The sequence below is a fragment of the Pristis pectinata genome, chromosome 10, assembly GCF_009764475.1.
Source record: "Pristis pectinata isolate sPriPec2 chromosome 10, sPriPec2.1.pri, whole genome shotgun sequence".
In the NCBI taxonomy this organism is placed as follows: domain Eukaryota; kingdom Metazoa; phylum Chordata; class Chondrichthyes; order Rhinopristiformes; family Pristidae; genus Pristis; species Pristis pectinata.
In genome coordinates this window covers 99,979,567-100,000,436 of record NC_067414.1, presented here as the reverse complement: position 1 = coordinate 100,000,436, position 20,870 = coordinate 99,979,567, and the positions used below count along the sequence as shown (strand labels likewise).

General features: G+C 52.9%; 1 protein-coding gene across 1 annotated transcript in view; it reads left to right on the top strand.

The window, feature by feature from the left end:
- Positions 1 to 16,395, top strand: part of LOC127575532 (dynein axonemal heavy chain 6-like) — a 277,640-nt gene extending 261,245 nt beyond the window's left edge. Inside the window, exons 69-81 of the mRNA XM_052025464.1 lie at positions 118 to 220; positions 2,817 to 3,044; positions 5,509 to 5,706; positions 6,281 to 6,480; positions 7,624 to 7,787; positions 9,408 to 9,604; positions 11,127 to 11,239; positions 12,283 to 12,389; positions 14,131 to 14,288; positions 14,876 to 15,027; positions 15,430 to 15,490; positions 15,722 to 15,934; positions 16,177 to 16,395. Of these exons, the coding sequence (XP_051881424.1) occupies positions 118 to 220; positions 2,817 to 3,044; positions 5,509 to 5,706; positions 6,281 to 6,480; positions 7,624 to 7,787; positions 9,408 to 9,604; positions 11,127 to 11,239; positions 12,283 to 12,389; positions 14,131 to 14,288; positions 14,876 to 15,027; positions 15,430 to 15,490; positions 15,722 to 15,934; positions 16,177 to 16,395 (2,113 nt within the window). The remainder of the gene's footprint in view (positions 1 to 117; positions 221 to 2,816; positions 3,045 to 5,508; positions 5,707 to 6,280; positions 6,481 to 7,623; positions 7,788 to 9,407; positions 9,605 to 11,126; positions 11,240 to 12,282; positions 12,390 to 14,130; positions 14,289 to 14,875; positions 15,028 to 15,429; positions 15,491 to 15,721; positions 15,935 to 16,176) is intronic.
- Positions 16,396 to 20,870: the final 4,475 nt, after the last annotated feature.

Genomic DNA, 20,870 nt, shown 5'->3' with positions numbered 1-20,870 from the left:
GTGTCTCTGTTACTCCAACTCCTCCCGTTCTCCCACCTCCCTTCCCTTTGTCCCGCCCCTTCTCCCTGAATATTCACACTGAAATATTAACCTTTGCCTTTTTGTTGATGTTGTTAGTTTCAAACAACCAGGTGTGAATCTGGACCCCGACTTCAGGCTCTTCTTGAGTTCCAAATCGGACCAGACATTTCCCATCTCCATTCTCCAGGATGGGATGAAGGTGAGACATGCAGACTGTTATACACACACCTCGCCCTACCCACTGATGGTTCCACACACCCGTGTTACACACACACACCTCGCCCTACCCCCTGATGGTTCCACACACCCGTATTACACACACACCTCGCCCTACCCCCTGATGGTTCCACACACCCGTATTACACACACACCTCGCCCTACCCACTGATGGTTCCACACATGCATGTTACACACACACACACACCTCACCCATAATCTGTAGAATTCGGGAACCAACAAACATTGACGAGTCTCTCATCGGCTCGGTACACAGGGTCCGTTACATCCAACCTTCTCACCCCAGCCAGGCCAGTTCCACGGGGTTCCTGTTACACACAGACCCTCAGACCAGATGCAGATCCTCACCCTACCCCAGGCCCTCACACAGGACCCCAGCACATTAGCCCCAAACCTTATGGGCCATACTCTTGGTGCCAGACCACATCTCAGTGAAACCATCCTGAACCTCAGTATCATTCATCTAACGTGGCACAGGCGGTTCTCAAATGTGACCATACCCAACGCTCATCGAATGAACTGTTATTTTGTAAATTCATGTTGCTCCTGTCACTAATCCTTTCAATATTCTACGGCCAAGTTGAAGTTCCACATGAAATTCCTGTATAACTGTACCCACTAAACATCCTGAAACACACTGAGCCCTGAAATCAGCAGCCTGTGCTCGCCTGCTCCGGGACAGGGTCTCCCCTGGCTTGTGCTCACCAGTCCTGGGATGGGGTCTCCCCCGGCCTGAGCTCACCTGTCCCGGGACGGGGTCCCTTGGCTCCAGCTTCCTCTTCCCCCATTTTGTTTCTGATGCAGTTTTGGTTCAGTGAAGAATCAGATCTTCATGGGAAGGATGTGGTGCTATAGAGATTCACCAGCGTGTTGTATGGAACAGAGGGCTGTAGTTATAAGGAGAGATTGGATAGATTGTTCTCACTGGAATGTAGGAGGCTGAGGTGTGACCTTATCGAGGTTTATAAAATTATGAGGGAGAGAAATAGGACGGATAGTCAGAGTGTTTCTCCCTGGGCAGGGGAGCCTAGAACTACAGGGCGTCGGTTCAAGGTGAGAGGGGAGAAATTTAAAGGAGATCTGAGGGGTAAGTTTGTCCACACGGAAGGTGGTGAATGTCTGGAATGAGCTTCCAGAGGAGGTGATGAGGCAGATGCATTTGGACAGGTACTTGGATGGGAAAGGCAGAGAGGGATACGGGCCTGATGCAGGCGAATGGGATCATGGTTGGCACGGACGAGGTGGGCTGAAGGGCCTGTTTCCGTGCTGTACATTTCAATCATTCCATGCTCTCAAAAGTGTCTCGTTTAACATTCTCAGGCCAGATACAGTGCAGGCTAGACATAGAGTGAAGCTGCCTCTACACTGTCCCATGGAACACTCCCAGGATAGCGACAGTATGGGGTGAATAGAGAATACAGCTCCCTCTGCACTGTCCCATCGAACACTGGCATCCACTGTAAATGTGACTCTTCGGGACTGTAAAGGGAGGTTGGACGACTGCTGTGAACTGATGTTCGCCCATCAGTGCAGCGGTTGAAAGAGGCAGTGGCAGTTGCCGTCGGGCTGTCAGTTTCCGCCCCTGGCAGTGTCGTACGCCCGAGTTCACTACCGGATGCAGGTCACCCTGTGAGGCAGGTTGGAGTGCAAGGAGCACTAAGGAGAGGTGGAGGAGATGAAAGCGTGAAGGAAAAGAGGGTAGAGGGAGAGAGGAACCAAGGGTGAAGAATGGAGGTACTGTGGGGGGGGTGTGACAACGGTGGGGGGGGCAAGTGACAACGGTGGGGGGGTGACAACGGTGGGGGGGGCGAGTGACAACAGTTGGGGGGGTGACAACGGTGGGGGGGCGAGTGACAACGGTGGGGGGGGTGACAACGGTGGGGGGGGCGAGTGACAACGGTGGGGGGGAGGTGACTGGAGGTTGGAGGAGGGATACAGGAGGGGTGCACATGACTCCATGGAGGGTAAGGACTTGGCCGTAGTTCCCTACACCTCATTGACGCTCATATCTACAGTTAGCCGGCAGTAGTGGGACTGGTAGAAAGTACCCAGAGCTGCCCTCGAGCCCGGTGGGTCATGTTCTCAGGCTCTTGTGTCTTCTGCCCCATAGAAGGGGGGAGAAGAGAGAATGACCGGGGCGGGAGGGGTCCTTTATAATGTCAGCTGCTTTCCTGAGGCAGCAGAGTCAGTGGAGGGGAGGCTGGTTTCCGTGATAGGCTTGAGCTCTGCTCACAACTCTCTGCTGTGTCTTGCAGCCCTGAGCAGAGCGGTTGCCATTCCAACTTATGATGCATCTGGATAGATGAGGGTCACTGGGGACACACTGAATTTCCTTCCCTCCAGAGGAAGTGGAGACACTGGTGTGTTTTCTTGGCCACAGCATCCGCGTGGTTGAACCAGGACAAATCGCTGGTGATACTTACACCTGGGAACATGAAGCTCTCAGCCATCTCCACCTCAGCACCACCGATACAGACAGGGGTGTGAACTCTTCCCCCGCTCCCTGAAGTCAATGACCAGCTCTTTCATCCTGCCTTTTGTCTCCTGTTCTGTCAAAGGTCATGGTGGAGCCACCAAAAGGGCTCAAAAACAAACTGCTGACGGCCTTTGGCAGCAGCAGCTTGGGGGAGGTCACGGAGCGGATCTACCGGAGGGAGGACTCAGAGCTGGGCTGGAGGAGGCTGCTCTTCAGCCTCTTCCTCTTCAATGCCGTGATCCAGGAGAGGAACAAGTACGGTGCACTGGGCTGGAACCTCCCATACGAATTCACCTCTTCTGACTTGGAGGTAGGTTTGAAGGTTAATGGATCCTCTCCAGGAAAAGGCAGGTTCTCAGCTGATGGAACCATCCTCCATGCCCAACATTCTGCCCAGGGCTCCATAAAACACCTGGCTGTGCTTTCCAGCTGTTGGTCCACCTTTTCACAGGTTCTCTGCCTTATGAGTTGAAAGCAGTATTTACTGAGACCATTCTCTGAATGTGGACCAGACACTTCTTTCTAGATCTCTCGAGGATGTGGACGTGCTGACTGCAGATGCAATATCAACATTAAGAGGCATTTATTCAGGCACATGAACAGGCAGATGGGATTAGTTTAGATTGGTATCATGGTCAGCACAGACATAGTGGGCCAAAGGGCCTGTTCCTGTGCTGGACTGTTCTGTGTTCTATGTTCTTTATCAGTCAGGGGGACCACTGAAATCTGTTATTAAATTGGTTTATTATGGTCACATGTACCGAGGTACAGTGAAAAACTTTGTTTTGCATGCCATCCATACAGATCATTACACCAGTGCATTGAGGTAGTACAAGGGAAAACAATAACTGAATGCAGAATAAAGTGTTGCAGTTACAGAGAAAGTGCAGTGTAGGTAGACAATAAGGTGCAAGGTCATAACAAGGTAGATTGTGAGGTAAGAGCCCATCTTATTGTACTAGGGGACCGTTTAATAGTCATATAACAGCAGGACAGAAGCAGTCCTTGAGCCTGGTGGTACGTGCTTTCGGGCTTTTGTATCTTCTGCCCGATGGGAGAGGGGAGAAGAGAGAATGTCCGGGGTCGGTGGGGTCTTTGATTATGTTGGCTGCTTTACCGAGGCAGCGAGAAGTGTAGACAGAGTCCATGGAGGGGAGGCTGGTTTCCGCGATGTGCTGAGCTGTGTCCGCAACTCTCTGCAGTTCCTTGGGGTCATGGGCAGAGCAGTTGCCGTCCCAAGCTGCGATGCATCTATGGTGCATCGATAAAAATCGGTGAGGGTCAAAGGGGACGTGCTGAATTTCCTTAGCCTCCCGAGGAAGTAGAGGCACAGGAGAGCTTTCTTGACCTTGCCATCTACGTGGTTGGACCAGGACAGGCCATTGGAAGTAGTAATAGGACACTTGGAAAATAATAGGATTGAGCGTGGATTTAAAAAAGGAAATTGTGTTTGTTAATTCTTTTGGAATTTTTTATTGAGTTCATGAAGGGGGGGCAATGAAGAGTGAGTGGGAAGGGAATGAGACAGAACGAGGAAGGGAGAGAGCACGAGTGAAGGGGAGATTGTGTTGACTAATGTGTTTTGGTGTCCCTATACAGAAATTGCTTTGCGTGCCTGTCATTAGCACGGGCTGCAGTCCAACAGCTGGCACAGCAGGTACAGCAAACACCTCCATCTGTTTCCAGCCACGTACGAGAGAGATTGCACACGTCAAAAAGACAACTTTACGTTGCCACTGAGATGAATCTCATGATCTTGTGAAATTCTGCCTCAGGACTGCCGATAACTGTTCGTACACACAGCTCCGAGTGACAAAATATCTTTGCAACTCAGCTGTTAACAGCACAATTCAGGCTCACTGTGGAAGATGGAACAAGTAAAGCACATTCAAGGGTTACGAGGGGAAAGGTATCGTCAGGTCTTCCAGGGATGGTGGGTTTGCCCTGTGAGAGGAAACCAAGGAGACTGGGACTGTATTCTCTAAATCATGCTCAGTTCTGGCCGCCCGGCTACGGGAAGGATGTCATTGATCTGGAGAGGGCGCAGAAAAAATTCACAAGGATGTTGCCGGGACCGGAGGGCTGGGGTTATGAGCAGAGACTAGACAGGCTGGGACTGTTTCCCTGGACCAAAGGAGGCTGAGAGGCCACTTTCAAGGCTTGTAAAATCATGATGGGCACAGAATATGGAAGAGGGGAGAATAGAGAATGTCCGGGGTGTGTGGGGTCTTTCATTATGTCGGCTTTACCGAGGCAATGAGAAGTGTAGACAGAGTCCATGGGGGGGAGGCTGGTGTCCGTGATGCGCTGAGCTGTGTCCACAACTCTCTGCAGTTTCTTGTGGTCCCAGGCAGATCAGTTGCCGTACCGAGCCGTGATGAATCCGGATAGGATGCTTTCTACGGTGCATTGATAAAGGTTGGCAAGGGATACGTGCCGAATTTCTTCAGCCTCCTGAGGAAGTTAGAGGCACATGTGCATTTTCTTGGCTGTGGCATTGATGTGGTTGGACCAGGGCAGGCTGTTGGTGATGTTGTCTCTGTACTGGTGATGTTCACTCCTAGGAACTTGGAAGCTCTCAACCCTCTCGACCTCAGCACTGTTGGTGTAGACAGGAGGGTGTGCACTGCAAAACCCCCCCCACTTCAGCTCTTTTGTTTTACTGCCATTTGCTGGTTGCCTGGAGTGCTGGCTGTGGGTGGGAGGGAGGGTGTACAAGAGGCTGGAGATGGCTGGTGTCTGTGTGTCTCCTCACCATTGCTCTGTGCTGCCAGGTGGCCATCCTGAATCTGGAGATCCTCCTGCAAGACGAAGCAGTGATCCCGTGGACAGCCCTGCTCTACCTGACCGGGGAGGTGGTGTACGGAGGCCGTGTCACCGACCAGTGGGACCGGCGGTGCCTCAGCAGCATGTTGAGCAGGTTCTACAGACCAGGCATCCTGCAGCAAGGCTTCAGCTTCTCCACCGACGGGGTGAGCTCGACCTCCCCAGCAAAGCCCAGACCCACCCACCCTGTTCACTGGCAGAGATACCCCCAGCATTGGGGCTGGGAGACCCACCACCAGGGGATGGGGACACCTCAGTTACCCCCATCAGGGGCAGGTCAGCTATCACCCACCACCAGGGGCTGAGGACACCCTCAGTTACCCCCATCAAAGGCTGGGGACACCTCAGTTACCCCTGTCAGGGGCAGGTCAGTACAGACATCTTCAGAGTAGCTGGGGTTTACCCTCACCCCCCCCCCACCCCTCAGTGTCAGGGGGCCGGGATTGAGTGAGCAGGTTCTGGGTGTGGCCGGAGCGCAGGCTGGGGTTACTGCAGCTGTACCGGGGCCACAGCTGAAGGCATGCGGCAGTGTTCTCGGTGAACCAGGGAACACGAGGGCGGGACCTGGGGGACATGAGAACCAGGGTTTAAAATGAAGGCATTACCTAACAGGAGTGACGGGTGAATGGGACTTGGTATGGGTTAGAAGCAGGGTGGATGGGTCGAATGGCCTTCACTTGCAGCCCTAATCTCTTCCTGTCCTTGTTCTGACTGTGCCAGGTTTACACGATGGTCACAGAGAAGATGAGCCTGCTGCAGTGTATAAAGTACGTGGAATCTCTGCCCAGCACCGACCCTCCGGATATCTTCGGCATGCACACCAACGCAGAGAGGGCTTATCTAGAGAGCCAGGGCAAGGACTTCATGGCCACCATCAAGAGCATTGAACCCAGGCTCAGCAGCGGGGTGCAGACTATCAGGTCAGCTCAGCTCAGCATCGCCATCACCAGCTCTCCGTCCCACCACCAGCACCACGGGTGGAATCGGTGGCCAAGCCTCGGTTACGGCTGTGAGTTGGGAGTCCACCGTGCCCAGCTCACCTGCTGCTGTTCAATAAACTGTGAAGGCTCAGGGAGGGGTAAATCCTAGCCGATTCCCAGGGCTGCCACACCGGGGGGCCAGGCACGGATTGTGTGATGGCTTTGCAGAACGTAACCAAACTTCCAATCACCGTGCACTCTCCATCCCGTTCCAGTTCTGTCCCCTCCTACCCCGGCCTGCTACACAACGAAGCTCAATGCAAGCCCAGGGAAGAGCAGCTCATCGTTGGATCAGGCAGGTGCAGACCCACTGAGTTCAACAACCGCTGTCCCCACCAAGACTTCCTCTAGAGCCGTCTTTTCTTCCTTTGCTTGCTCCATTATTACCCCTTTGGCCTTTCACCATCATCCCTTCGATCATTTAATCACTCCCATGATCTGCCCTTTCACAGAACTTCCCTCTCGTTCTCTCCTCCACTGCCCCCAGTTCTTGTCCCTACTACCTGATCATTAACCACCGGCCCATTGCTGACTACTAACTAATGTCCCTGTTGCCAAATATTAAATGACAGCCCTTTACAGACCATCAACCAATGGACAGCTATGGACTATTAACTGGTGATCCTGTACAGATCATTGACCACAGGGTCCTCTACCATTGCAACTAAGTTGCTGGACTAGTCAGAGCTTTGATCCAAAGACACAAGTTCAAACCCCAGCATGGAAGTTGGCAATTTCCACAATGACAGATAAAAGCTAGCATAGATCTGTGTAAAACACCATCTGGTTCACCAATGTCCTTCAAGGAAGGAAGTCTGCCACCCTTAAAGGTTAAAGACCCAACTCTAAATCCCTTCCGTTGAGGGACAGTGAGTGAGCCACAACATGGGCCGGTGTTGCCAGCCACATGTGGGTCCAATATCCCCATGACGGACTGTAACCGTGGTCCCTGAACAACCATTGGCCAGTGCTCCAGTTACTGGCCATTGCCCATTGCCACTATCTCACCAAGTGGGTGGTTTATCAGTTGTGCACACTCCAAGCCAGGAAACAGTGTTTCCAGACTCTGCTTGTTACTTTTAGAGAGCAGCGCAGCCAGGATGAAATAGTGCTGGAGAAGGCGGAAGGAATCCTCAGGAAGCTGCCCAGAACGGTGGAGGGCATTCACGGATCGGAGGGCAACACGACAGACCTGGCCCACTTGTTGGCGTCCCCCAGCTGGGCATCGCACGTGGCATCTGTCAAAGGTGAGGCTGTGCCTTGTGTCCTCCACACTGATGCTGTCCTCAGCCTCGCACATAGGAACAGCACGGTTCTGACAGGCTGGGCACGGAGGAAATTTCCCCCGGCTGGGACAGGGGTTGGACCAAGGGGGCACAGTCTCAGGGTATGGAGGAAGGACAAGTATAGTAATGGACAAAGGTGCCAGGCAATGACCATCTCCAACATGAAACCAACTACCTACCCTTGACTTTCAATGTTGGAGATTGGTTTATTATTGTCACATGTACCAAGATACAGCGAAAAACTTTTGTTTGCATGCCATCCAGACAGATCAACACATACACAAGTACATCGAGGTAGTAAAACGAAAAACAGAGTGCAGAATATAGTATTGCAGCTACAGAGAAAGTGCAGTGCAGGCAGACAAATAAAGTGCAAGGGCCACGATGAGGTAGATTGGAGATCAACCCTTCATCTTTAGCATTTGAGAAGTCTGTTCAAGAGTCTTATAATAGTGGGATAGAAGCTGTCCTTGAGCCTGGTGGTATATGTTCTCAAGCTTTTGTACCTTCTGCCCAACAGGAGAGGGGAGAAGAGAGAATGTCCGGGGTGGGAGGGACCCTTGATTATGTTGCCTGCTTTCCCGAGGCAGCAAGAAGTGTAGACGGAGTCACTGGAGGTGAGGCTACTTTGCGTGATGTGCTGAGCTGTGTCCACAACTCTCTGCTATTTCTTATGGTCTTGGGCAGAGTAGTTGCCATACCAAGCCGTAATGCATCCGGATGGGATGCTTTCTGTGGTGCAACTATAAAAGTTGGTAAAAATCATCAGGGACATGCTGAATTTCCTCAGCATCCTGAGGAAGTAGAGGTGCTGGTGAGCTTTCTTGGCCACTGCGTCCACGTGGTTGGAGGAATGTGGGATATGGGATTGTGGGAGCAAACTGGAGCACCTGGGAGAAACCCACGCAGTCACAGGGAGAACGTGCAAACTCCACACAGACAGTGCCCGAGATCAGGATCAAACCAGTGCTCCTGGAGCTGAGGCAGGAGCACTTCCAAAGGGATGTAGATAGTTGAGTGAGTGGGCAAAAGTCCAAGAAATGGAGGACAATGTGGGAAAATGTGAAATTGCCCATTCAAGCAGGAAAAATTAAAAGCATTTTATCTCAGTGGTGAGGGACTTCTGAGCTCTGAGATGCAGAGGATCCAGGGGTCCTACCTCATGATTCACCCAAGGCTAGTCTGCAGGTACAGAAAGTCGTTAGGAGAGCCAACAGAACATTATTGTTTCTTGCTGAGAGATTTTACACAAAAAAAGCAGCCTATGCTTCCATTATTTGGGGCATTGTTGAGATCATATCTGGAGAATTGTGTACAGTGTCCTCTGCTTACCTCAGGAAGGATGTAGATGTGTTGGAAGCAGGTCAGACAAGGTTTAGTGGGCTGATACCCAGAATGGGCTTGCCCTGTGAGGAAAGGTTGGACAGGCTGGCCTTTAGAGGAGTGAGACGGGACTTGACCGACACATAAATCCTGAGGGATTTTGACAGGTGGGATGGCACCCCCCCCAACTGTTCCCCACTGCCCCCGTTCCCTGGAGTTACTGTTTCCTCACCCTCCCTATCCCTCCACCTTCACCAGGATTCGATTGCTTGGCAAACTCGGCATTGCTGACGGTGTTGCGGCATGAGATCGATTGCTTCAACCAGCTGCTGCGGGTGGTCAGTTCCTCCTTGCGCTCCCTGTGCCATGGGGTGAAGGGGCAGATCATCTTGACCGAAATGCTGGAGGAGATGTATAACTCCTTCCTCAGCCTGAGGATGCCCAGACTTTGGCAGGTAAATGGGTAAATTGGTTTATTATTGTCACATGTACCGAGGTACAGTGAAAACTTTGTTTTGCATGCGATCCAGTCAGGTCATTTCATCACATCAGTACATTGAGGTAGTACAAGGGAAAACAATAACAGAATGCAGAATAAAGTGCTACAGTTACAGAGAAAGTGCAGTGCAGGCAGACAATAAGGTGCAAGGTCATAACAAGCTAGATTGTGAGGTCAAGAGTCCATCTTATTGTACTAGGGAACCGTTCAATAGTCTTATAACAGCGGGATAGAAGCTGTCCTTGAGCCTGATAGTACGTGCTTTCAGGCTTTTGCATCTTCTGCCCAATGGGAAGGGGGAGAAGAGAGAATGTTCGGGGTGGGTGGGGTCTTTGATTATGTTGCCTACTTTACCGAGGCAGCAAGAGGTGTAGACAGAGTCCATGGAGGGGAGGCTGATTTCCGTGATGCGCTGGGCTGTGTCCGCAGCTCTCTGCAGTTTCTTGCGGTCCCGGGCAGAGCAGTTGCTGTACCAAGCTGTGATGCATCTAGATAGGATGCTTTCTGTGGTGCATCGGTAAAAATCGGTGAGGGTCAAAGGACACACCAAAGTTCTTTAGCCTCCCGAGGAAGTAGAGGCGCTGGTGAGCTTTCTTGGCCATGGCTGTGTGCACGGCTGAGAAACGGTGGGATGGAGGAACAGGGAGCTCTGGGGGTACGAGCATTAAGCTGGAAAGAGCACAGAGAAGGTTTACGAGGATGTTGCCAGGACTCGAGGGCCTGGGTCATAGGGAGAGGTTGGGCAGGCAAGGACTTTATTCCTTGGAGCGGAGGAGACTGGGGGGGAGCGGGGGGTGCGGTGGGTGACCTAAGAGAGGTGTATAAAATCATGAAGGTCACAGATAGGGTGAATGCACACAGTCTTTTTCCCAGGTAAAGGGGATCAAAAACTAGGGGGCATAGGTTTAGGGTGAGAGGGAAAAGATTTAAAAGGGACCTGAGGGGCAACTTCTTCACACAGAAGGTGGTGAGTGTGTGGAAGGAGCTGCCAGAGGAAGTGGTTGAGGCGGGTACAATTACAATATTTAAAAGACACTTGGACAGGTCCATGGATAGGAAAGGTTTAGAGGGATATGAGCCAAACGTGGGCAAATGGGACTAGCTTAGATTGGCACCTTGGTCAGCATGGAGGAGTTGGGCTGAAGGGCCTGTCTCAGTGCTGTATAACTCTGTGATTGAACAAGTAACTTCACACGATGTACGGGGCCTGTTCTTCATCCATGTGCATCTTGCTGGTGCTCTGAAGGGTAAGGGTTGTGGGAACCTTTCAGTGTGATGGATGGAACAGTTGTAGCTGATTATACCCAGCATTACGCTGTATTTTTAGCATTGGTTCTCCTGTGGCGAGAATCACAGGGAGCCAGATACTTCCCAACTGATAGCATCAGGAATGTCTTCACCAAAAATAGACAAACTGATAAAATCTGTGCGGGACTCTTTTTGATCTGGCGTTCACCGCCGTGTATCCTTCCACCCAGCTCCATTCATACGAATCATGCAAGCCCCTTGGGTCGTGGATCGATGACCTCATTGATCGTGTGAACTTCTTCAGGAGCTGGTCAGTGCAGTTTGTGGCAGGTGCTCAGCAGAGGTAAGAGGAACGCAATCCCAGGGTCTTTCAGCAGCCCTTCTTCCAGGCACGTCCACGAATTCCATAGCCCTGTAGGTCCCAGCTCTTCAAGTACAGAACCTGGCCCCAGGACACTGGCCGACCCCCAAACACCAACCCCACAAGGTCAAACGGCCCACGTCCAGTCATCCTTACAACGTAGAACATAAAACATGCAACAGTACAGCCCACGGTGTCTGCGCTGAACACAATGAAACTAAGTCGCTTCTGCCTGCATATGATCCACATCCCTCCACTCCCTGCACATTCATGTGCCTATCTAACAGCCTCTTAAACGCCACTATCGTATCTGCCTCCACCCCCACCCCTGGCAGCACATTCCAGGCACCCACCACTCTCTGTGTAAGAAAACCTTGCCTCACACACCTCCTTTAAACTTTCCCCCTCTCACCTTAAATGCATGTCCTCTACTTCTTGACCTTTCTACCCTGGGAAAAAGACTCTGGCTGTCTACCCTATCTCTGCCTCTTATAATTTTATAAACTCCTATCAGGTCTCCCCTCAGCCTCTGCCGCTCCAGAGGAAACAGCCCAAGTTTGTCCAACCTCTCCTTATAGCTCATGCCCTCTAATCCAGGCAGCATCCTGGTGAACCTCTTCTGCACCCTCTCCAAAGCCTCCACATCCTTCCTGTAATGGGGCGACCAGAACTGCACACAATACTCTAAATGCCACCTAACCAAAGTTTTATACAGCTGCAACATGATTCCTTGCTCTTGTACTCAGTGCCCTGCACAGTGAAGGCAGGCATGCCATACGCCTTCTTTACCACCCTATCTACCTGCGTAGCCACTTTCAGGGAGCAATGGACTTGGATCCCGAGATCCCTCTGTACATCAATGCTGTGCATCCTGCCATCTCCATTAAACTTTCTCCCCTCACTTTAAATGCACGTCCTCTAGTATTTGACAATACTTTGGCCCCCCTAAATATTAATTGAACTGTAGCCTGGGGTATCAACGCTCTCGGTGTGATTCAGATGTACGAACCCTCTCCACACCACAGGATTGCAGCTGTTCAGGAGAAACCTGCGTCCCAGCGAAACGTAACCCAGCAGATCTGTAACATCGACCCATCGGCCTTCTGGCTTTCAGCATTCTTCTGTCCGCAGGGTGAGGAACTGACACATGTTCTGGGACAGGAACAGGGCACTGACACTGGGACAGGGGTTGGGCATTGACACTGGGACTGGGGCTGGGCATTGACACTGGGACTGGGCACTGACACTGGGACTGGGACCGAGCACTGACACTGGGACAGGGGCTGGACACTGACACTGGGACTGGACACTGGGACCGGGACTGGGACCGGGCACTGATACTGGGACAGGGGCTGGGCATTGACACTGGGACTGGACACTGACACTGGGACAGGGGCTGGACCCTGACACTGGGACAGGGGCTGGACACTGACACTGGGACAGGAACCGGGCACTGACACTGGGGCAGGGGCTGAGCACTGACACTGGGACTGGACACTGGGACAGGGGCTGGGCATTGACACTGGGACTGGACACTGGGACTAGGACTGGGCACTGACACTGGGACAGGGGCTGGACACTGACACTGGGACAGGAACCGGGCACTGACATTGGGGCAGGGGCTGAGCACTGACACTGGGACAGGGGATGGGCACTGACACTGGGACAGGGGATGGGCACTGACACTGGGACAGGGGATGGGCACTGACACTGGGACAGGGGCCGGGCACTGACACTGGGACAGGGGCCGGGCACTGACACTGGGACAGGGGCTGAGCACTGACGCTGGGACAGGGGCCGGGCACTGACACTGGGACAGGGGCTGGGCACTGACACTGGGACAGGGGCCAGGCACTGACATCTGTGGACTGACCTTGGACTCCTGTATCGGGACTGGCCACTAACGAGTGTACAGGGTAAGCCACTGACACTGGACCTGTGACGGGGACAGGATGATGACACCTGCACTGGTCCAGGGGTTTAAACTCTCTCCAACAACATGAGGAAACTGAAAATCGCAACCATTGCAGATGCTGGACATCAGCAGGTCCGGCTGCGTCTGTTGGAGGAGAGACAGTTCACATTTCCAGGTGAAGACCCAGTGACATTCCCAGATGGGATGTAGGAGCCTTTCTGGATCAGGTGCAACCCATCCGGCATGTACAGGTCCCACCTTCCCCAGCAGGTCCCTGTGATCCAGAATCCAAAGCCCTCCCTCCCTCCTGCACCGACCCTTCAACCCCATGTTCAGCTGAGCTCTCCATCGATCCCTGTAACTCACCGGCACACGAGCCCAGCCGTGACCCAGAGATTGCAACCTGCTCCTCAATCTGCAGCCGAGCTCGGCCAATCACGTTGCAGCACCTTATCCCCCCTTTCACCCACGTCATTTGTACCAGCATGGACCACCACCCCCGACCCATTCCCCTCCCCGTTTAGACTGCCCTGCAACCGTTCTGTCACATCCTGGACCCTGGCAGCAGGGAGACAACGCACCCTTCTGGAGTCATATCCACAGAAGCAGCAGTCCCTTCCCCTCACCGTCAGGTCCCTGACCACTGCTGCCCTCGGACACCCCCCTTGTGCAGCTGAGAGTCACACAGCCCACTGGGTCCGCGCCAACCACTGACTAATCCTGCCCGAACTCATTTTGTACTCCCCACGTACCCATCAACTCCCCCACCACTCACCCACACACCGGGACTGGACGTGGACACTGGAGTGGGTCTGGGACAGGACGTTGACCCCTGGAGTGGGCTCTGGGATGTTGACCCACAGACTAGGCGTTGACCCCTGGACTGAGACTCCTCCGGCCGTGAGTTGCTGAAGCGAAGTTGTTGTCCTGGTTTGAAACTGATGACCATCCATTGCAGGATTCCTGACGGCTCTGTTACAGAACCATGCCCGGAAACATGGGGTGTCCGTGGATTCCGTCACCTTCCGCTTCCACATCCTGCCCTTCAGTGAGGACACTGAGGACTACCCCAACCCCACGAAGCACAGATCCAATCCCTGGACAAACGACTGGAAGGTGGGTGCAGGAGGGAACCTCACCGCACCGCCGTGGGCACATCTGGAGTCTCACAGGGTTCAGAGAATCGTGCAGCAAGGGAACAGGCTGTTTGGCCCAACTCGTCCATGCTGACCAGTGGGGAACCTTCTCCACTAATCCCATCTCCCAGCGCTTGGTCCGTCCCCCTCTCTACCCTAGTGATTTAAGTGTTCATCCAGACACTTCTTAAACGCTGTCAGCGACCCAGCCTCCTCTACTCTCTCCGGCAGTGTGTACCAGGTACTCGACACTGTCTGGCTGAAGAAGGTCACCCTCAGATCCCCTCTGAATCAGCAGGCATGGTAGTGTAGGGGTTAGTGTAACGCTGTTACAGCGCCAGTGAGTCGGGTTCAATTCCCGCCGCTGTCTGTAAGGATGGGTGTGACGGGGATGGGGGGTGACGGCGTGTACGCGGGACAGGGTGTGACGGGGATGGGGGGCTGACGGTGTGTACGCAGGGCAGGGTGTGACGGGGATGGGGGTAGGTGGTGTACATGGGGCAGGGTGTGACGGGCAGGGTGTGTGCCATTCCACACGATTGTCTTCAGGCGATGTTCTGCTCTCAGGGTGGAGTGGCTCCAGACGATGGGGCCGTGCTGTTCGGTTTTTACTTGGACGGTGCGTGCTGGGACCCCCACGCAGAGACACTGGCGGACTCCAGTGTGGGTCAGAGGTTCTGCAGAGCTCCCCCAGTGCACTTCCTGCCTGTCAAGGTGAGGCCTGTGATCGTACTGTGGTGGGACCATCCGGTCAGACAGGGGTGGGTCCAGGATCTGCACTGAGCCTGCCCCAGGGATGGATCATCACCAACAGCACCTGAGCACTGGTACCCAGCCCCCTTTGACAGGTGCGAGTGTGTTTAAGCCCTGCGGTTGTTCTGGATATGACCTTTTACCCAGAGGTGAAAGGTCAGTGTCCGGCCCAGTGGCAGGTCACCCTGACTTGTAGATTCTTGGTGACCCCAACTGTTCTAACCCGGTTCAGCTGGAGTTACTCATCGGACCAAGGTCCGAAATCTCTCTCGGGAGCTGGTCCCACACAACATGAGCCAGAGATGGCCACTGCACCGTGTCGCAATGCGCTGAGGCGGTTCTTGTACGGGCTGCTCCCACGCACTGTACACTTCCTCGCCCTCATCTGCCGGCCAGACACACCGTGGTGGTCCGTCGTACCATCCAGCAGTAAGGGGGGTCCCCAGTGGGGGTATCTTTACGCGAGAGTCCTCCCCCTTTACACTGGGGACCTGGGGTGGAGAGCGTTGCACAGAGCAGCTCTCCAGTTGGTTTACAGACTCTCCGGCTGCCTGTCATTTCTGCGGCCGGGAGGAGATGGTGTATCACGTATATATGGAGTTCGAGAGGTTGCAGCCCCTCTTCGCCTATCTGAAGGGGCTGCTGCTCAAGTTCTGGCAGCACTTCAGCCCGACGCTGCTGATTTACGGTCACCCGGTGTGGCGTGGGGCGGGTCACGCAGGGGATCTCCTAGTCGGTCTTCTGCTGGGCCTGGCCAAGCAGGCCATCCATGCGTCCCGGTGGCGAGCGGCCGAGGGTTCCGGCCAGTCCGCCTGCCTGCCCGTCTTCCGGGCTTACATGTGCACACGGGTGTCCTTGGAGAGGGAGCACGCGGTATTCCCGGGTACATTGGGGGCTTTCCGGGACCGGTTGGGGCCAGAGGGGCTCGAGTAGGTTCTGGATGGTGATGACCGTGTGGTAATTTGAAACTGTAAACACTGTGTATCGTGAAGTACTGTAATGTTGTATAACTGTGATTCTGCAATCACTGAACCCACCACCTTTGGAAAAGGGGAAAAGAAGTAATATTTGATGCGAGTGTGTGTGTGGTTAAAAACATTTTTTTCTCATTTCAGATTGACAACCAAGAGGGATGGTCCGGTCTGGTGGAGAGTCCTGTGACAGGGGAGCAGCATTACGAGTGTCCCCTGTACAGGACCTCTCGGCGGGCAGGCTCCCTCTCCACCACCGGACTCTCCTCCAACTTTGTCATTGCTGTCAGTCTTCCCACCGCCCTGCCTGCCAGTCACTGGGTGCTGCGGGGAGTGGCCCTTCTGTGCCAGCTGGACAACTGACCATTCCAGCCGCTCCCCTCTCTCTCCTTCCCTCCACAGGGAGAAAATCCAAGGGCGATTCCAAGTTGACCTTTCTCAATCAGCCCCCTGATTCCACGATCCTGACTGCATTGATCCGCCTACCCAATCTCTGTTCCCTCTAGGTTTCCAGTATCCCACTCCCACTGACTCCCTTCTAATCAATATAACGCTGCCCAGAATTCCTTGATCCCCTCCCATGTTGCAGGAATACTGATATCATTTCCATTAACCCCTCTTTTGGAGGGGGTTTGTTAATCCAGCTCAACTCCTCACCCTGCCCCGTGAAAAGTTGTCTGTGCACAGCCCAGGACACCTGGAGATGGTGTCGTCCGTGTCCGTGTGTGTGTGTCCGTGCATGTGTGTGTCTCCATGTATGTGTGTGTGTGTCTCTGTGTGCATGTGTCTGCACGTGTGTCTGTGTGTCCATGTGTGTGTCTTCATGTGTGTATGTGTCCGTGTGTGTGTCTGCGTGTGTCTCCATGTGCGTGTGTCTGCATGTGTGTCCCTGTTCGTGTGTTTGTCCATGTGTGGGTATGTGTGTCCGTGCGTGTGTCCATGTGTGCATGTGTGTGTCTGTGTGTGTCCGTGCGTGTGACCGTGAGTGTGTGTCTGTGCATGTATGTGTCCTTGCGTGTGTGTGCTCAGACACTAATTTATGTGCCTCAGGGATCTTTTCGAGCAGTTGCCGTGTGTGATGTTTTGCTTCACACCTAACACCTCTGAATGTTGCTGCGTTTTACAGAAGTGATCACTTCTCCAATGTTTGCTGAATTAAACAATATGATTGGTTTTCTCCTAACTCGGTTTCTAATCATTTGCACCGATCACATCTCCAGTCTGGTCCAAAGCCTTCAGCAAATTTAGGCAGGCGCAAGAGACCGTAAGATACAGGGGCAGAATCAGGCCACTCGGCCCATCGAGTCTGCTCCACCATTCAATTGTGCCTGATATTTTTTCAACTCCATTCTCCTCCTTCTCCCGGTAACCCTTAACCCCCGGACTGATCAAGAACCCATCAATCTCTGCCTTAAATACTCCCAGTGACTTGGCCTCCACAGTCCCCTGTGGCAACGAATTCCACAGATTCACCGCCCTCTGGCTGAAGAAATTCCTCCTCATCTCAGTTCTAGAGGGACGTCCCTTCATTCCGAGGCTTTGCCCTCGGATCCTGGACTCTCCCACTGATGGAAACATCCTCTCCACGTCCACTCTATCCAGGCCTTTCAGAGTCCGGTAGGTTTCAATGAGATTCCCCCTCATCCTTCTGAACTCCATTGAGTACAGGCCCAGAGAGGCCAGATCCAGGGACTGGCCAACCATTGTCAGTAGAGCCAGCACGGACACTGGGCTGCGTGGCCTTTTCCCATTCAGTGAACCTTCTGTGTTTGTTTGAGTGGTTCCAAGGAGCATGGTCAGGCCAGCGGGGGTGCAGAGAGATGAGGCCAAGGAGGGTCTCCACAGACTCTGAGTGGACCTGCCCCCCCCCAAAGGTTATGTCAGCTGTCGTCATGAGATGCCCCGTCCCCCGTCGTGCTGTGACCTGCTGCCCTCTGTACACCAGGCGGACAGAAGAATTCACTCCGCCGGCGAATCAGGGAGTAAGAAGCTCTAACTTCAACATTTTACAGGGAGCAGGATAAGGACCATGTACATGGTTTAAGGTGGACACTGAAATGCAACAATATTAAAAACAGGAAACACAAAACATTTTAAAATGTTACCTAGGGGAACAGCAATCCTTGCATCAAGAGGGTAGTTTCCCAGGGTCAGAGGGGTCAGGACACCCTTATCCCAGACGCCTTTTAACCAAGCTTAACATACACCGTTTGTGACAGCCCTCTGTCGCAACAAATTCCACAGATTCACCACCTTCTGGCTGAAGAAATTCCTCCTCATCTCAGTTCTAAAGATTCTGAGGCTGTGCCCTCGGATCCTGGACTCTCCTCCTGATGAAAACATCCTCTCCACGTCCACTCTATCCAGGCCTTTCAGGATGCGGCGGGTTTCAATGAGTTCCCCCCCTCGTCCTTCTGAACTCCATGGAGTACAGGCCCAGGGACATCAGACGCTCCTCATATGTTAAACCTTTCGTTCCCAGGATCATTCTTGTGAACCTCCCCTGGACCGTCTCCAGGGCCAGCACGTCCTTCCTTAGATACGGGCCCAAAATCGCTCACAATATGGAGCAGGGAATCGCAGAGACCCAGCCATGTGTAACTGCGCAAGAGCGGGGAACATTGAGTGAGGATGGGAGAGTGGGAAAGTAAGGGCTGGGGTGTGGTGTGTCTGAGCTGACTGACAGCTGTCAGTCCTGCGGTGATGAGAGAGGCTGTGATGATGAGGGGTGCCTACCCACAGGCTGACAATGAGACCAGACACCAGTGTGGTTGCCAGGACAGAGCACAGACGATGCTGAAAACACTCAGAGGGTCAGGCAGCAGATGTGGAGAGAGAGAGAGAGACAGAGTCAATGGTTCAGGTCAGAGACCCTTCAATAGAACTGGGAAAGAGAGAAAACAAGTTACTTTTAAGCAGAGAGGGGCCAGACAGTGAGGATGGAGAGGGCAAAGGGAATTATCTGGGAGGGTGAAGCCAGGGTTGCCGTGGGGATAAACCGTGTTGGCCTGAAGAAATTAAAAATCCACAAACAGCTGGCTGGAACGGGTGGAGGACAGTGGACGAGTAGACACAACAAATGTCTTCGTTCTGGCTTTGTGGTGGAAGAAGTGGAGGCTGTCGTTTTGTGAAACTGTTCGTGTGACCACCATTTTGTGAATGAACTCTTGCTGGATTAAAGGAATTGAAAGCGGACATAACAAGGCCCTACTGATAATCTGCCAAATCAGAGATCATTTCCAAACAAGAGGTTATTTGTGGGATGCTCTTTGATACGGTAGAAGAACCAGTGCACAACAGTATGTGTCCGTGAACTGAAATAACCTGAGCCCAGTGTCCGGCTGTAACGTAACTGTGCTGTAACAGGTTTGAAATGGCCTGACTGGGAAATGCAAAGGAATGACATCAGAGGTAGATCCTTATTTTGGAGAAGAGCAATGAGGTAATCCTACCTGCAGCCTTGGGCCAGAGCCTGTGAAAGGTGGACACAGGCTAGGCCGATAGGTCAGAGCCAATGGGATCAAAGTATAATGTGGCAGAACAGATAAGGAAGAGGACTAAGAATGAAGGATTTCAGAGGCAGAGCATCCGGGAGACCAACTAGCAGAAGGAAGACCCCCGTGTCTGGGGCGGGGGGAGAAGGATCAATCGTTGGGCCAACAGGAGATCCCCTCCTTCAGAGTTGTAAGTGGGAGAAGTAGTTAGGGTGAGTACTGGTACAGATGGAACAAAATGTGAAAGGGTGCAAGTTGAGAGCACTAATATGTCTATGATGTACATAATGCCAGGTAATGTTGCAGCTCTATAGAACTCTGGTCAGACCACACATGGAGTATTGTGTTCAGTTCTGGTCACCTCATTATAGGGAGGATGTGGAAGCTTTAGAGAAGGTGCAGAGGAGATTTACCTGGATGCTGCCTGGATTGGAGAGCATGTCTTATGAGGATAGGTTGAGCAAGCTAGGGCTTTTCTCTTTGGAGAGGAGGAGGGTGAGAGGTGACTTGATAGAGGTGTACAAGATGATAAGAGGCATAGATCGAGTGGACAGTCAGAGACTTTTTCCCAGGGCGAAAATGGCTCACACAAGGGGGCATAATTTTAAGGTGATTGGAGGAAGGTATAAGGGGGATGTCAGAGGTAAGTTTTTTTTACACAGAGAGTGGTGGGTGTGTGGAACGCACTGCCGGCAGAGGTTGTGGGGGCAGATACATTAGGGACATTTAAGAGACTCTTAGATAGCCACATGAATGATAGAGAAATGGGGGGCTATGTGGGAGGGGAGGGTTAGGTAGAGCTTAGAGCAGGATAAAATGCCAGCACAACATTGTGGGCTGAAGGGCCTGTACTGTGCTGGAATGTTCTATGTTCTATAATGAATGATGGGGCTATGGGGAGTATTGATGAACGGAAGGACCTTGTTGTACTAATCCAAGCATCCCTGCAAGTGGTGGCATACAGGACACTTGTCTTCATTATATAAGAGCAAGGAGATTGTGTATAATGTTACAAAACATTGGTTAGGCCACACCTGGAGTACTGTTTACAGTTCTGCTCACCACACTCTGGGAAGGATGTGATGGTGCCGGAGAGGGTGCAGGGGAGATTCCCCAGGATGTTGCCTGGGATGGAGCATTTCAGTTATGAGGAGAGACTGGACAGGATCCCAGATAATCCTTCCAGGTGAGGCAGCGCTTCACCTGTGAGTCCAAGGGTGTCATTTATTGCATCTGGTGCTCCTGGTGCAGCCTCCTCTACATCGGTGAGACCTGGCGTAGGTTGGGTGACCACTTCATCGAGCACCTTCCCTCCGTCCGCCGCAACAGCCAGAACCTCCCGGT